General features: G+C 43.3%; 1 protein-coding gene across 1 annotated transcript in view; it reads right to left on the minus strand.

Moving 5' to 3' along the window:
• Nucleotides 1–1591: 1591 nt before the first annotated feature.
• The window catches only part of METTL3 (methyltransferase 3, N6-adenosine-methyltransferase complex catalytic subunit), a 159586-nt gene continuing 145041 nt past the window's right edge, over nt 1592–16136 (minus strand). The window contains exons 9-11 of the mRNA XM_078644855.1: nt 15983–16048; nt 15426–15538; nt 1592–2859 (exon numbers count right to left, since the gene is read on the minus strand). Coding sequence (XP_078500981.1) covers nt 2748–2859; nt 15426–15538; nt 15983–16048 — 291 coding nt within the window. The 3' untranslated portion in view covers nt 1592–2747. The remainder of the gene's footprint in view (nt 2860–15425; nt 15539–15982; nt 16049–16136) is intronic.

Here is a 16136-nt window from a genome sequence, read left to right on the forward strand (position 1 = left end):
TCATCTTAATCAGAGTAGTTCTGAACACAAAATTAGAGGTAGATTTAGGGTGGTGGTTACTTCCTGGTCATCATCATCCTTCTCCCCCTCCTAAGTGGAAGCAGCCTACTGTAGAAGCTAAGCCGGCTGTGGAGAGATCCTAACAGGGGAAACCAGCAGCATCATCAGTGGAAGCATAGCCACCACAGGAGAGGCTGAAAGCTATTATTATTTCAAAGATAGTGCGGCATATAACAGCTGGACAGCTGACGAGACATTCAGCAGTCCAAACGTATAATATTTTACTAACGGGGTGGACGTTACCGACAGTACAAAATGAGCTCCAATGCTTAAGCAGCTGTTGATGAGCACAAATCCAATGTGGGCAGTGATGCAAAAAGAAGACAGGATTTCAGAAGTGACACAGTGGACTTAAAATTGATTGAAGAAGGAAGACTGTAGTCAGCAGCCATGGAGGCAACAGCTGATGACTTCGAATCTGACGATATGTATGCCAAATTGCAGGCAACTAGGAAGCCACCGGCAATTTAGACTTCTAAGAAGATGACATGGGTGACAGGAGACTAACTTTTTAGTAGATTACTTGTGAATTTGAGGTGCAAGAAATGAAGTTTTCAACAACAGTGTAACTAATGTAGGCTGTTCTGTCAGTAAACGAGGTAACAGACAAGTAATCTAGGATTTAAAGACAGGCGCAAAACCCTAAAGACTTCATTTTGGTGCTTGTCAAGTCTAGTTTGCATTTTGCGAGACCAGAATCAGAGCTGGGTGTCGACTAGTCTTCCTTTAAAGTTAAAGCCAGTCTTCAGTGACAATCGTTAAGAGTCTTTGCCAAAAAAGTGTGACAGGTTATGTATTTCTTTGGATTATGGGTTAAGCGCCTTGAGACCCTCACGAGTGAGTAGCCACACTTTACAAACCCCTAATTGATTCATTGATTTACAGACCAGAAATGCTCTGGGTTTTGCAGATCTTCAAAGTATGTTTTTTTCTACAAGAGCTTCTTGAATACATTCTTCTCAAGAACAGCAAAAGAAATGGCAATAGCTTCCCCTCTTTGAAAATAAGGTTGAAATGGCACCTAGGAAGACAAAGGGCTTGAAAATAAAGGTTCTTACAGAACAGATCAAAAGGACTGCCTTACACTTTACGTACTGTAGAAAACCTGAGCTGTGAAACCTCTGAGGTGCGTTGAGTTAACAAGGACCCAAAGACAAGGTTCTCACAAGTGTTCACAGCCCTTTAAGTGATAAGTTACTTTTAACGCGGTTTCTTAGCAAGTCCCCTTCTCTTGATGAGTACTCCTCTTCCAAAAACATATCCCTCATGCTTATGTTTATTCTCCCTGACAAAGTGACTCTTTGTCCATCATCCCACCTCCAGCAACCTTTCCTAAGGAATACGTGTTTGTTCTACAGCAGTTTCTCAAGGGCTTTTATTTACCTTGAACCACAATTTAGAAAACACAGGTTGCATACAATAACACAGACTAAAGGGGTGCTCTGGTTAATCTTTTTCCAGTGTGTACGAAAGGGGTGAAACAGGCAAAACCCACATAACTTTTAAAGAAGGCATTTAGTTCCACAGGAACTCCAACTTGTTTTTTTTAATAAAAAAATGTTTTATACAAAAAAATAGAAGAACCAAATGTACAAATACTTCACATTTTAGCATACAGCAAAATAACCCTCAACATAGTTTTTTCCCAGGTGTAAAACAATATGTTCACATTAGGGTGGAGGGGATGAGCATATACATCTCAAATAACAGTCCTTATATTTCTGTTGTCCTGCATTCCCAATAGTGTACGACTCTTTCAGCCAGAGTCCAGTTTATACACTTTCCCATCCACAGCATTGTTTTCATGGGTCATTGAAGACATTAATATGCTTTAAATAAGGAAGTGCCAGATGAATATTGGGTCCTTGATGTCAACAAGCAAAGCAGGAAAGGTTCATTTGACATGGTAAACTTTCGGATGAAGGGGCCCAGACGTCTACAGTCTTGCCCATTCTTGTTACTCCTTGGTTGTTCTTCAAAAAACTGACAGTATCATGATGCTATGTTGACCCACTAGGATCCCTCAAAATGTAATTTAATAATGACTCGCTCTCAGAGCAGATGAAAGGGAGTAAGGCTTGAGAAAAGGGTTTAGAACTACAGGCTCAATTCCTAACACATGTTAGCAGCGGTGCTGATTGAGTCAGCAGGAGGTACAACATTGGCAGCTCTATTTACAGTGTGTTGAGTCTGGTGGACACCCATGATGGGATTGCATATATCCTTCTCCAGTTATTCCAACGAGCGATACTGGTGAAAGTGCACCACTGTTTCTCATTGAGTTTTCGCTTCATTAAGGTGGCAAGGCTGACCTGTTAGATACTGTGCACCACCTGGTGTCTAGGAATTACCACAAACTTAAGAGCTAATGCTTTTGGGGGAACTGCACTGAAATCATCTTTAGGTTCTCAGGCTTGAAGATGACTGTCTACTCTTGCCATCCCTACATTAGCCACATGGTGGAAACTGGACTTAAAGAATACACATTCATAGTATGGAAATTTCATGTGGTTCCTCGGCTTTGGTCACATAATTCTCTAATTTTGTGGTCTGAATACAGCAGGTGGAGGAAGGGCTTGGGCTGAGCACACCTACAGGTACTTTCATATGGAGAAGGACCTTTTAGCCTCCTTTTTTCACAACTCCCCCTGCCAAGACCAAAAGAAAGAGGTCGATGCCAGTCTAATCTACATGTTTTTAGGCTTGCCAATAACCCCGTCTGGATAGCACTCTTTGAACCTCGCAACAACTCCCGGATCTAGTAGGTGGATTCCATCCAGCTGATTCCCAAGGGTGATCCTGCAAGAAAAAAATGTAATGAGACTTTTAAAAAAACATTAACAGACAGGACTAGCATCATGATTACAGGTATGACAATTCTTGTTATCTCAACGTCAGATGCTACCAGGAGGTACCTTGAGATCAGATCTCACCACACAAAAAGGGCACACATGCACATCCTTTTTCATTACATCAGTACTGGGATTCTGTGAGCATGGAGCTCTCATTCATAAGCAGTGGTAGGGATAAAAGTTGCCAGGAACAAAATATGTTTGTAGGAACCTTTGACAAAGAATTCCAAACCAATACGAATACACTTCTAGGTTGCATTTCCCATAAAGTATTAGCCAATCTCTGTCATAACGGAAGTAAGGCACCTTATGAAAAAAATCCCACCAACCTTGCTCCAAAATTAGTTACAGAATGACTAAATGTCTTGGGCATATAGGAACCACTACATAATAGCCACGCGGGAACTGGGAATGAAGAAGATTTGTAGCATGAAAGGAAATTGATTGACCTGATTAGCCCGACACTCCTAATTTGCTGGCTATATGTATTTACGATTGTTGTACAATACTCAATTGCTTGGTCCCTAAGCACTATGTAAGCAAAAGACACACAAATGAACCAATAAAATATCAGGAGTCAATTAGAGTAAGGTACGAAAGGAGGAGAAAGTTGTACAGCCAGATCCAAATTATTCCAGAATTTGGTAAATGCACATAAATATTGATGTTGACTGAACAGGAACTAACAAGCACCAACCAGAAACTTAGCTCAACCAAATGATTATTACTAATCATTCAAAGGAAACTAATAGACATTAACAAAGTTTCCACAGAAACTCACCAGGAGCCTGATGCAATATGAATGAGAATACATCAGTTCATTAGTTGCACAGCTATGCACAGGCAGACTAGGTCTACAGCGGGCCACTTTTCTCCTTTCAGAAAGTTCTCGGAAAACAAAACAAATACTTTCCAATGATAATTCTCTAAATTTCAAACAGTTTTCTTTCCTAAGCATGCCTTCTTAAAATGCAACTTTCCTGCTACAAGTCCTCTTTATAATGAAATATTGCAGGTGTGCTGCTTGTCAACTAACTGAAACAATGGGAAGAATAGGCTACCCACATGACAAAAGACCCTTGATTCAGACACTCCAACACTTTATCCCCCTCACCCCAAATAAGAAACATAAATCAAAATTCCTACCTCAAGCACTACAATGCACATCATGTAAATGTACAATATACACATGCAATAAACATGAAAATACCCAAGCATGATCACTTTGTATTATTACAATCTGTTCTGATGGAGGAAGTAACATATATAAATATGCTTCGTCATATAGTACATCCCCAGTAAAAAGCATAACCATTATATTGCCTTGTATTACACCATCACAGGTAAGTTACATAAGGAAAATGCTACTTACCAGTATGCATCTGTTCTTGGCATGTAGAGCTGCAGAGTTGTACACTTTGCATAGATCGCCATCTGGTGTTGGGCACGAATGATTGCATGTTGTTTTTGTCTTCGGAGAAGTCTTGCAGTCACGAGACCGGTGACTCCTCCTTCAGTGTACAGTGCGCATGGGCTTCGGCTCCATCATTAGATTGTTTTGCCAGTAGGGTTAGATGGAGTAGTGAGAAATAGAGAAGTGTCCATGCGTGATGTATCTAATTAAGATAATACTGGATCAGATAGAGGTATCCGGGGAGGAGGGTGGGCGTGTACAACTCTGCAGCTCTACATGCCAAGAACAGATGCATACTGGTAAGTAGCATTTTCCATTCGAGGCATATGAGCTGCAGATTGTACACTTTGCATAGACTATATAGCAATAACCTACTCAGCGGTGGCTACCTGTATCGTTGTAGTAGTTTGAAAAACTGTTTTTAATACAGCCTGTCCCACACTAGCTTGTTGTTTTGCTTGCACATCTACACAATAGTGTTTTGTGAAGATGTGTGGCGTGGTCCAAGTTGCTGCTTTGCATATGTCATCTAGAGGAATGTTTCCTAAGAATGCCATAGATGCCCCTAGTTTGCGTGTGGAATGAGCCCTAGGGGGAATGGTTAATGTGCGTTTAGCTTTAAGGTAGCATATTTGTATACATTTTACAATCCACCTTGCAATTCCTGTTTTAGATATAGGATTGCCTTTATGAGGTGGGGAGAAAGCTACAAAAAGTTGTTTAGTTTTTCTAAATGGTTTCGTTCTTTCTATGTAATAGAGCAATGCTCTTTTGACATCAAGAGTGTGTAGCGCTCTTTCTGCCACGGAGTCTGGTTGAGGAAATAATACTGGTAGTTCAACTGACTGGTTTAGATGGAAGGCAAAAACTACTTTGGGTAGAAAAGTAGGATTTGTGCTAAGAACCACTTTGTTGTGATGCATTTTAAAGAATGGTTCTGGAGTTCAATCACTCTCCTGAGAGATGTGATGGAGACTAAAAACGCCACTTTCCAAATAAGGTATTGTAATTCACATTTGTGTAGAGGTTTAAAAGGAGGTCCCATTAATCTGGAAAGGACTATATTGAGATTCCAGACTTGGTAGGGTGGAGCTCTTGGTAGAATTATTCTTTTAAGCCCTTCCATAAAAGCTTTTATTGGGGAACTTTAAAAAGCAACAGATGTTGTCTGTTCTGCAAGTAAGCTGCTATGGCAGCTATATGTAATCGTATTGATGTATATGCTAGATTACAATGTTGAAGATGCAAAAGGTAACAAATGATGTTTTGAATGGAAGCATCTAGTGGGTCAATTTTATTGTTAGAACAATAAATGACGAACCTTTTCACTTTGCAGTGTAGCACGCTCTTGTTGTAGGGCGTCTAGCTTCTTTGATAACATTCATACATGCTTGTGGAAGATTGAGGTATCCAAACTCTATGATTTCAGGATCCAGATCGCTAGGTTGAGCTGATTGGGATCTGGATGTCTTATCTCTCCATGGTTCTGAGTGAGAAACCTGGGAGAGAGGTGCAGCTTTTGATGTGGCACTACTGATAGCTGCAACAAAGTTGTGAACCATGGCTGTCTTGCCCATGTTGGAGCAACTAGGATCATTGCAAGGGAATGCTGTTGAAGCTTCCTCACTAACAATGGAATGAGTGGGAGAGGCAGAAAAGCGTAAGCAAATTTTTCTGACCAGTTCATCCATAGCGCAGTGCCTTTGGACAATGGGAGTGGGTACCTGGATGCGAAGTTTTGTCATTTTGTGTTTTTGTGTGTGGCGAACAGATCTATGTCTGGTTGTCCCCACATATGAAAGAATGGAAGAAGAACTTGAGGATGAAGTTCCCATTCGTGGATCTGTTGTGTTTGACGACTGAGCAGATCCGCTATGTGATTGTGTACTCCTGGTAGATGTTCTGCTAGGAGGTATATGTTTCGCGGAATAGCCCACCTCCAGATGCTCTGTGCTAGACGGGATAACTGGAGAGAGTATGTCCCTCCTTGTTTTTGTATGTAATACATGTAAAACATTGCCGTCATGTTGTCTGTACGGATTAAGAAAATGTTGTTGAGGAGTTGCGGTTGAAACGATTCTAGCGCTAGAGAGATTGCTAACAATTCCAGATAGTTTATGTGGAATTATTTTTGCTGAGAGGTCCATAACCCTTGAATGGTATGGTTGTGGAGATGTTCTCCCCAGCCGGTGAGCAATGCATCTGTTGTAAGTACTAGCTGTGGAAGTGGCTCGAGGAACGACTGGCTTTTGGAAAGGTTTTTTGTGCTCCACCACTGCAGAGAGCGATGGGTGCGGCCGTCTACCAACACTAGATCTGTTAGTTGACCTTGAGCCTGGTTCCACTGGTGTGCTAGACATTCTTGTAATGGGCACATTTGTAGTTTTGCATGAGGGACGAGAAAAATGCATGATGCCATCATTCCTATTAGTTGCATGAACACTCTTGCTGGTATCCTGATGAGATTGGGATAAGCTTTGGCTGTTAAGAGTGTTCACTGTTGCCCCTAGATATTGTTGCATTGTAGACGGTTGAAGATGGGATTTGGCTAGATTTACAGTGAATCCCAGATTGTGAAGCAACCGAATTGTTTGAAGCGTGTTTTGCACACAGCTGTTTTGGGAGTTTGCTTTTATAAGCCAATTATTTAGGTAGGGGAAGCCATGAATTTGTTGTCTTCTGAGATGGGCTGCAACTACTGTGAGGCATTTGGTAAAGACCCTGGGTGCTGTGGTGACTCCGAACGGAAGCACCTTGAACTGGTAGTGTTGACCATCTACAACAAATCTGAGATATTTCCTCTGAGAGGGATGTATTGAAATGTGGAAGTAGGCGTCTTTTAGATCCATAGTGGAGAGAAAGTTGCCTTGCTGCAGTAGTGGAAGCACTTGTTGTAAAGTGACCATGTGAAAATGGTCTGAATGAATGTAACAGTTTAGCTGTCTGAGGTCCAGTATTGGTCTTAGAGAGCCGTCCTTCTTTGGGATAAGGAAGTAAAGTGAGTAAAGTCCTGTCCCTTGATGAATTAGAGGAACTGGCTCTATTGCATCTTTTTGTAACATTGCTAAGACTTCTTGTTTGAGTAGCGTTAGATGATCTAATGATATTGGGTGCTGTCTTGGCGGAATGTTTGGGGGTGTAGAAGTGAGTTCCAGGCAATAACCATACGGATAATTTGTCTTACCCACCTGTCTGTAGTAATGGAATTCCAGACAGGTAGAAACTGTGAGATGCGTCCTCAGACAGGTGTGGGATGATCGGGGGGGGGGGGGAGGGCGTAGGGAAGTCACTGTTTGTTGTTAGGGGAGTTGCGGGTGTTGTTACCTCTGCCTCTACCCTTGTTGTTATTACCTCTATAACCTCCTCTATTGTATCCCCTAGAAAAAGAGCCTTGGTTGGGACTTTTATAGGAGGATGTCTGGTGTTCTGATGTGTTAGTTTTGGAACCTGTCTGTAAAAGGAGCGACAAAAGGACCCCCTGGCAGATGGTGACTGTAATGCTCCCATAGACTTTGCTGTTTCTGTATCTTTTTTAATTTTTTCTAAAGATGCATGAACAGCAGGTCCAAAAAGGTGCGCTTGATCAAATGGTTGGTTTAGAATTGTATTTTGCACCTCTTGCTTAAAACCAGACACTCTAAGCTATGCGTGTCTATGTAGTAGCACACTAGTATTTATAGCACGTGACACAGTGTCTGCTGCATCTAGTGCACATTTTATTGAGGTATTAGTAATTAATTTCCCTTCTTGTACAAGGTCATTAGCTTTGTCCTTATACTCTGTTGGAAGATATTGAATGAGCTTTTCCAGCTCGTCATAGTGGGCTCTGTCATATCTTGCTAGCAGGGCTTGTGTGTTTGCGATTTTCCATGAATTAGCAGCTTGAGACGCCATACGTTTACCTGATGCGTCTAACAGTTTAGATTCTTTGTCAGGAGGTGGTGTGTCACCTGATCCCTGGGAGTTTGCCCTTTAACATGCATTGGCTACTACCAATGAATCTAGGGGAAGTTGGCCCTTAATATAAATAGGGTCTTTAGGAGCTGCTTTGTATTTTTTATCAACTCTGGGGTTAAGAACCCTAGCTCTGACTGGGTCTTTAAACACCTCAGGAGCAGGTCTGATAAGGCCTTTTAGCATCGGTAAGACATGAGTAGATGATTTTTGTGGTTGTGCATAAGTTTCTAGCAAAAAATCCTCCTCTACAGGGTCTGCATGAAGTTTGACTTTATGATATGCAGCTGCTCTGTTAATAAGCTGTGCAAACCCCACATTATCTTCTGGTGGAGATGGCTTTGAGGGGTAGACATCTGGATCATTTGTTATATCAGGATCAGTGTTATAATCATGCCATGGGTCTGGCTCCTGTTGTGAATTAACAGGACTTAATGGCATTACATCGTCATCTAAATCTCCATGCCCCTGTGAATCATCACTATCCTGTAAATCTGGAGAGTGTGGTGGTGAAATGATTAAGGGGCCTATTAGGATGGCAGACGGACCTGCGTCCGTCCGCCACCCCAGAGGTGGAGGGACCGTCCGCAGCGGCGGTCCCTCCGTGCGAATTAGGATGTGACCGCCACCCTGGCGGTCACATCCTGTATTTTTAACATTGCGGCGGGTGCTGCTTGAAGCAGCACCCGCCGCAATGTTAAAACTGCATGCACAAAGTGGCAGGCACCGCGCGTGTGCCCATGTGCACCCCCCCCTTTACCCTGGGGTCCTGCAACGGGCCCCCAAAGAAAAGACAGTATGCCTTTTCGTGGCGGCATTACCGCCGCGGAAAGGCATGTCCCAAGGCTAATCATAATATGGGTGGCGGTGTCTGATAGACACCGCCACCATATTAAAGCTTTTCAACCGCGGTCTAAAGGCGACCGCGGCGGAAAAGCGGCGGGCGGTCTCCCCGTCCGCCGATGACCTCCCAGCCATCCTAATCTGGCGGGGAGTCTTTACAAACACCGCAGCGGTGAATCCACATCCTCCGGGCCGGCGGTGGCTTCCGCCGGCCCGGAGGATGCGGATTCACCGCAATCATAATCGGCCCCATAGTTAGGGTTATCAGGTGGTGGAGGTGAAGGTGGAGGAGAAGTATTAGTAGATGTATGCATTTACTTTGGAGGAACTGGAATTTGGGGTAAATGTTCTGGTTTTCTCTTTGCAGGTAACTTGGTGACTATATGCCCAGTCTTTGGGTGGATAAATATAGTAGTCTGCTTTGGATCTGGGAAAAAAATTCTTCAGACTCCACAGACTTGCTTGGCGTTGAAGAATTGTCATTAGGAACTGATTTTGGGTGTTTTGGGACATTGTCCGGTGCAACAGCTTTCTCGGTTCCGAAGTTTTCGTTGCTGTGTGTTTTGATGGCACTAAAGTCTTTTCTATATGCTTCGGTGCCGAAGGTTTTTCAGTTTGTTTTGGGTCTAAAGTTCTATGTTTTTTTCCGGTGACGGTGGTTTATCCGGCTGTTTTGGTGCCGAAGCCTTATCGAGTTGCTTCGGCGCTGACTTTTTATCCGGGTCTTTCGGTGCCAAGGGGTCTTTTATAGGTTTTGGCATTGAGGGCTTTTTTCGGTGAAGACGGAAGAAGGAGTGGCAACTCAGACGGTTGTGCCTTCGGTGCCGAGAGTGGTTTTTCAGCGCCGAGTGGTTGGCTGGAGCGAGATGGCTTTTGTCTGTCCTTCGGTGCCGAGCCCCAGGTCGGGGCGTTCGAAGTCTTTGTACAGTGTGAACCTGAGCCCGATGGTGAAGGTGTTACCGGTGCCATTGTTTTGGGCTTGGTCGGGGCCGGGGTTTCAGTACTCCCGTCCGTTTGAGCTGGAGTGATATCATCATCATCAGCATCGGAGACGTCTGCTTCGGAGTCCAGGATCTCTTCTGGCTCCGGAAGGTTATCGGGACCTGGATTGAAGATGTCCGGAATGGAGCCTGTGCCTCGCTGCATCCTGGATAGTCTTTTTAGATTTAAATGAAAGGCAGTCCTCACAATTGTCCTCTCGATGTTCTGGAGAAAGGCACAAATTGCATACAGGATGGAGGTCAGAGTGTGGAAATTTAGCACCACACTGTGGACATTTTTGAATGGAGTCCGTTCCATCGAAGTCCATCTATATCTGCACGAGTAGGCCCAACGGCCCGCGTCGAGGTTCGCAGGCGTCGAAGAGTGATGGAAGCTTTCCAGGTGCGCGTCGAAGGCACGCGATCGAAACAATACCATCCGCAAATGTAATTGCGTGTCGAAGGGGTCTGGAAACTGTTCCGAACCAGAGCACAGCAAGTTTCATCCGCACTCCGATGGCGGAAAAAACAATCTAACGATAGAGCCGAAGCCCATGCGCACTGTACACCGAAGGAGGAGTCACCGGTCTTGTGACTGCAAGACTTCTCCGAAGACAAAAACAAAATGCAATCATCCGAGCCCAACACCAGATGGCGATCTATGCAAAGTGCTTATTCTGTTGGATCTGTCCGCCGCATTTGACACGGTCGATCACTCCATCTTGATCGACCGTGTCTCAGCGGTGGGGATCACACATGGTGCTAGGGATCTTATTTCCTCCTTTCTTGCTGATCGAGTACAATCCGTTGCTCTTGGCAATTTCAGTTCACCATCTTTTACTCTCCCTTGTGGTGTCCCCCAGGGATCCTCGCTAAGTCCGACACTATTTAACATCTATGTGCCGGACTTGGCGAGGGTCATTAAATCCCATCACCTGGCGGTGACATCCTATGCTGATGACACCCAGATTGTGTTGGCTATCAATAAAAACGGAGATAAAGTGGCTTCCAATTTTAATTTGGGAATGCTTGCAATAAGTGACTGGATGTCCACAAATTGCTTGAAGCTTAACTCCAATAAAACGGAGGTGATGGTGTTTGGTAACCTTTCCCCAGTTTGGTCACCTATTTGGTGGCCTGCTGCTCTTGGACCACCTCCATCTCCAGTGGCCAAAGCAAGAAATCTGGGGGTCATACTGGACAGTAAACTTACCCTTATGCACCATGTCAATACTGTGGTGTCATCCTCATTTTATACTATGAGAATGATTAAAAAACTCCTCCCTTACCTTCCCATGAGCATGACCAAGACTTTGATCAGTGCGTTAATGATATCTCGCATTGATTACTGTAATGGGCTCTTTGTCAATGCTCAGGAAGGAGTCATAAAAAAACTACAGCTGGTGCAGAATGCTGCGGCTAGATTGATCACTGCGACCTCCAAGTTTGCTCCTATTTCCAGCACTATTAAACAGCTTCACTGGTTGCCAGTAAGGAAAAGAACCAAATTTAAGGCACTTTGCATTGCCTATAAAGCAATTCACTCCCTAGGAACTGCTTTTCTAAAAGATGCCTTTTGCCCTTACACCCCGGTAAGATCTCTTCGCTCATCTACTGCATTTCTTGTGCAGGTCCCAAGGACTAGGAAAGTTTCGTGGGGTGAGAGGTCCTTTATAGTGACTGCCACCAAACTCTGGAACAGTCTTCCATGCCAAATTAAAACCTGCACTTCCCTTCTCTCCTTTCGCAAACAGATAAAAACATGGCTCTTCAGACAGTAATCATTTCATGGACAGCATAGCGGACACACAGCGCCGAGACACCCTCGGGTATTTGTGCGCTTAACAAATCTCCTAAATAAATAAATAAAGTGTACAATCTGCAGCTCATATGCCTCGAAAAATAGGTTAATGACAAAGGTTAGTTAATTGAAATTCGGGTACCAGTAATAAATTAAGAAAAAAAGGACTGGGGTGTCTAACCCTAAGTCGATATGAAATGCCAAGTAATGTAGTGGAGGGAAGGTAGTGACAGGAGATGTAGTGAGGGAGTGAATGCACAGCCCCTCCTACCTGAAGACGGTGAATAGCTTCCTTATATACTCACGTCATCAGTGGCCCCACATACAGAGAAAAATCATACGCATGTAAAAAAAATGGCAAACAAAACCCCTCCAGAGCAACCGTTCAGCCATAAATAAATGGAAAACAAACATTAAACCAAAAATCATCCTACTGTAAAAAAACAAAACTTTGCACGAAACAATTAAAAGAGTGCTTTGAGATTCTAATATATTCCTCCAGTCCATAGCGCCAAATTAAATCTCACATTCACAGAGAAATTCACAAAATTTGTCAAATTGTAATCTGAGAAATTGATAAAATCAGGATTGCGATATCAGCCTTCCTCACTACTGTATCAATAGAAACTCTTACACAAACATTTGACACACTAAATCATCTAGCTACATAGGAGACCACAAACATACAATTGCAGGAGATTTTCGGAAGCATGAGTGCCAATTCATAAATACCTCCCTATCACGAGAACGAAGGACAGGTGATCCTGCTACTAACATGCAAATAAAATTCACTGCTCGAAACAACTTGCCAGTGAGGCACCATACAGGATTGGACTGATACTGTGAAAGAGCTAACATCTATGTCGCTGATAATACACTCTCTATGCTAGATAAGGGACAAACATGCCTAGTCTTTGTCCTCAAATTCTCGGATGTAATTGAAACTGTGTAGTATCAGACCCTACAGATCATCAAATCTCGATCTGGCAGTGAAGGAACCATTCTCAAATGGTTCACAGTTTCTCCAAGAGTACACACAAATGATGTAGATAAAAAAATCTAGTTCCCCTCCACTCCTCGCACCACATGGGGCCCGAGGGCTCAATCCTCTCGACATATACATTGAGTAAGAAGGTAAGCGGATAGGAAACAAAGAGCTAAAGAATGCAGGAGTATGATGGCACACGGATGAAACCCCGCTTTATCTCCACAGGGTAGAGGAACAATATATAACCCTCCTTAAACTTGTTGTTTCTACAGTATCTTAAAACGAACAAAACAGAGCAAATATCCAGGTCAATGTACAATATAAGGTTTTTAATTGGCGGCACTATATTGTGTTTTTGTTATATGTGGTATTTGTATATTGTTTCTTCTTTTTCTTTTTTCCATTATGATTTAATACTTTAATGAAGTGTGGTTTATTGGCTGTATGAACTCTTCCAATAAAAAAAATTCTAAAAAAAGACTGAGTTTCTACATCATCATCTATCCCTCTCCCACATTCAGCACTGGATTATGATTCTTGCACATCCTCAGTCTATATAATCACTACTGTGAAATTGCTATGATTTGTTCTGGGTAACAAGGTACAACTTGACTTCACCTCAGGAAACAGGTAAATGGCACCGAATTGCAACTTCTCCTCAAGGAAATTGAACAGCAAATTCTTGCTAGGCACTGGCCACTCTCCGAATATAACATAACACCATCCTCATGAGAGTTCTCCTAAAAAACAAACTTGAAAGCACAGAACACTTGGTGCCAATCTTGGTCTCAAAAGCCTGCCACTAAAACCTGGTTCCGTTTTCTGATTAATGCTTGCTTTATATTCAAAATGGTTTTGCTCAGCCTCCCAAGTATTTTTTTTTAAAAAAATACCCGACTGACAACTGTAAAAGTTCAGGAGGGGGTTTCTGAAGAAAAACAATTTCCTTATGGAAAATTCCAAAAACGTAGAGGCAAATAATCTTGAGTCGGTTATTTTAAGGCCCTGTCACAAAGCCTGAACTCTCTTGCTGAACTGCACAAAGCCTCTTTCTTCCTGTTATGATGGAGACCGGTCAAGACCGTGTTCTTAAAAACACAAATCATGCATCACACTATTTGTTATAATGTCAATCACAGATTCATAATGATCGATCATCGAGCTCATCCTGGCTTGCCCACACACAACTAACACCAGTCCATCCTTCCAACTCTACTCCCTCCTTGCTACCTTGGCTACACATCTTCATCCCTTTTTTTGGAACACATATGAGCCAACTCTCATGCACACCTGGCTCTTCTCCTTTCTTTTCAACCAACTTCATGCTGACACCCCATGGAGTACTCAAGGGTAAATGGCTGCGTCTACCGAGCCTACACTGGACCCTGGTTCTTATCGCTCTTACACCATGGAGTACTCAAGGGTAAATGGCTGCGTCTACCGAGCCTACACTGGACCCTGGTTCTTATCGCTCTTACACCATGGAGTACTCAAGGGTAAATGGCTGGGTCTGCATAGCCTACACTGGTTCTTATCGCTCTTACACTAATGTCTTGTTTCTCTTCCACATCTTGTATCGAGGGAAAGAACCAGCAGCCAGCTTGAGCCTCTTTGTATATGGTTGCTTCACTTTATTGCCTTCGCCTCCTACATTCCCTTTAGAATGCTTATGAATTAACTGCTTGCATTGGCCCATCCTGATGGCTTACATCACATCCTACAATGTCAAAGTATGATGGCTTAACTGTTTGATCGTTGCCTCCTCAAGTATCCGCTGGCTTGCTTCTATCCTCTGTACTGCACCATGTCTACACGCCTGCTTCAGTGGTCAACTGTGATATTCTACAAGGTCTGGTCACCGTAAAAAGATAAAGGATTCAGTCTAGGGTATCCATGTCAGGACACATTATAGTGGATAGTCTTCCCTATGTCACCCACTCTTTGAAGACCTTCGAGGTGCAAAGGGAATCTCTACACAGTGTAATTTGCCCCAACCTGGAGGCCCACTGTTGCATCCTTCTTCTTTTCTGCAGAAGGCTCCTTCATGTTTCCCTGCTCTCTTCTTTCTACAAACCCTCCGACGCCCCGAGATTTTCCCTGAAAACTCACTCCTGTGTGTAATTTTTGCCCCGATTCTACACCAGATCCTAGAAGTCCTTTACGTAGATCACATAGGGATGATCTAGTCCTAAGCCACCCTCTGTGCGCTGATTCTGCATTACAGCTAGAAAGTACTACTTTCGATTCACTTGGAAAGAGAATGTGCTGAATCGTTTTATAACTGTAAAATCGCTGCAGATAGCATTTCACTCTGATGATAATTTATTGTGACATATCATGTTCAGTGTACCAATGCTCTCATCAGCTTGTTTCACACCCGTACACACTGAAAAACATAAATGAAATAAAGCTGAACTTGAACCTTCAAGGTGAGTGTTTCAGTATCAAACCACAGATCTTCTATAAAGAAGCAGGAATAACACAGGTCTATCACTTCAGACGCCTGTACCCATATGCTACCTGGCACACTCACCAGTTGGGCTGGACGTTGTGAGGTCGCCCAAAGAGTTCTATTTTCCGGGTCCCGGGGGACAGACGCTCGATCATTCCATAGATTTCATCAGGTTTATGACTAGTGGAGCGCACCTAGAGTGAAGATGTAGACATCACTGTATCAGGTATGCTCATGAATTACCATGAATTAGAGGGGACCTAAAGTGAAGGGTACAACTTTGACTGCAGGAACTAGGGTTGGGGGCATTGGTTGCAAAACAATGTAGGGAACTGTATAAAAGTGAGGATTGTGAAAAGTTTTTGCAAAGGGTTCACAAGATGGGTGATCTAGGAGAGCTGTTGGAAGACAAGCGTAATGCTGATAGGGGCTGAGAACCACAGAAAAATTCTGCATGTGCTCAATGTTGGAGAACTGTACAAATTGATGAGGTAATGGCTGTGAGGGAGCTCTCGGGATCAATGCAAGGGGAAATGCTAGGGAGATGTGGTGAACGGAATAGGTGAGCTGGTTGTGGGTTTAAATTTCAGCTAACAGCGATAGGGGGCACATACACAATACAGTCATTCTCTACTCACCTCTGCCACAATCACATCACAGTCCAGCCCTCGGTTAAAGCCTTGAGGGTTTCCCTTCACTCCAACCTGAACAATGATGAGATGATATGAGCATTAATTAATGTGTAGCCGTTAACATCTGGAAAACATGAGGGAGGCAGAAGCCATGATCGAC

The sequence above is a fragment of the Lissotriton helveticus genome, chromosome 5_1, assembly GCF_964261635.1.
Source record: "Lissotriton helveticus chromosome 5_1, aLisHel1.1, whole genome shotgun sequence".
NCBI classification, from domain to species: domain Eukaryota; kingdom Metazoa; phylum Chordata; class Amphibia; order Caudata; family Salamandridae; genus Lissotriton; species Lissotriton helveticus.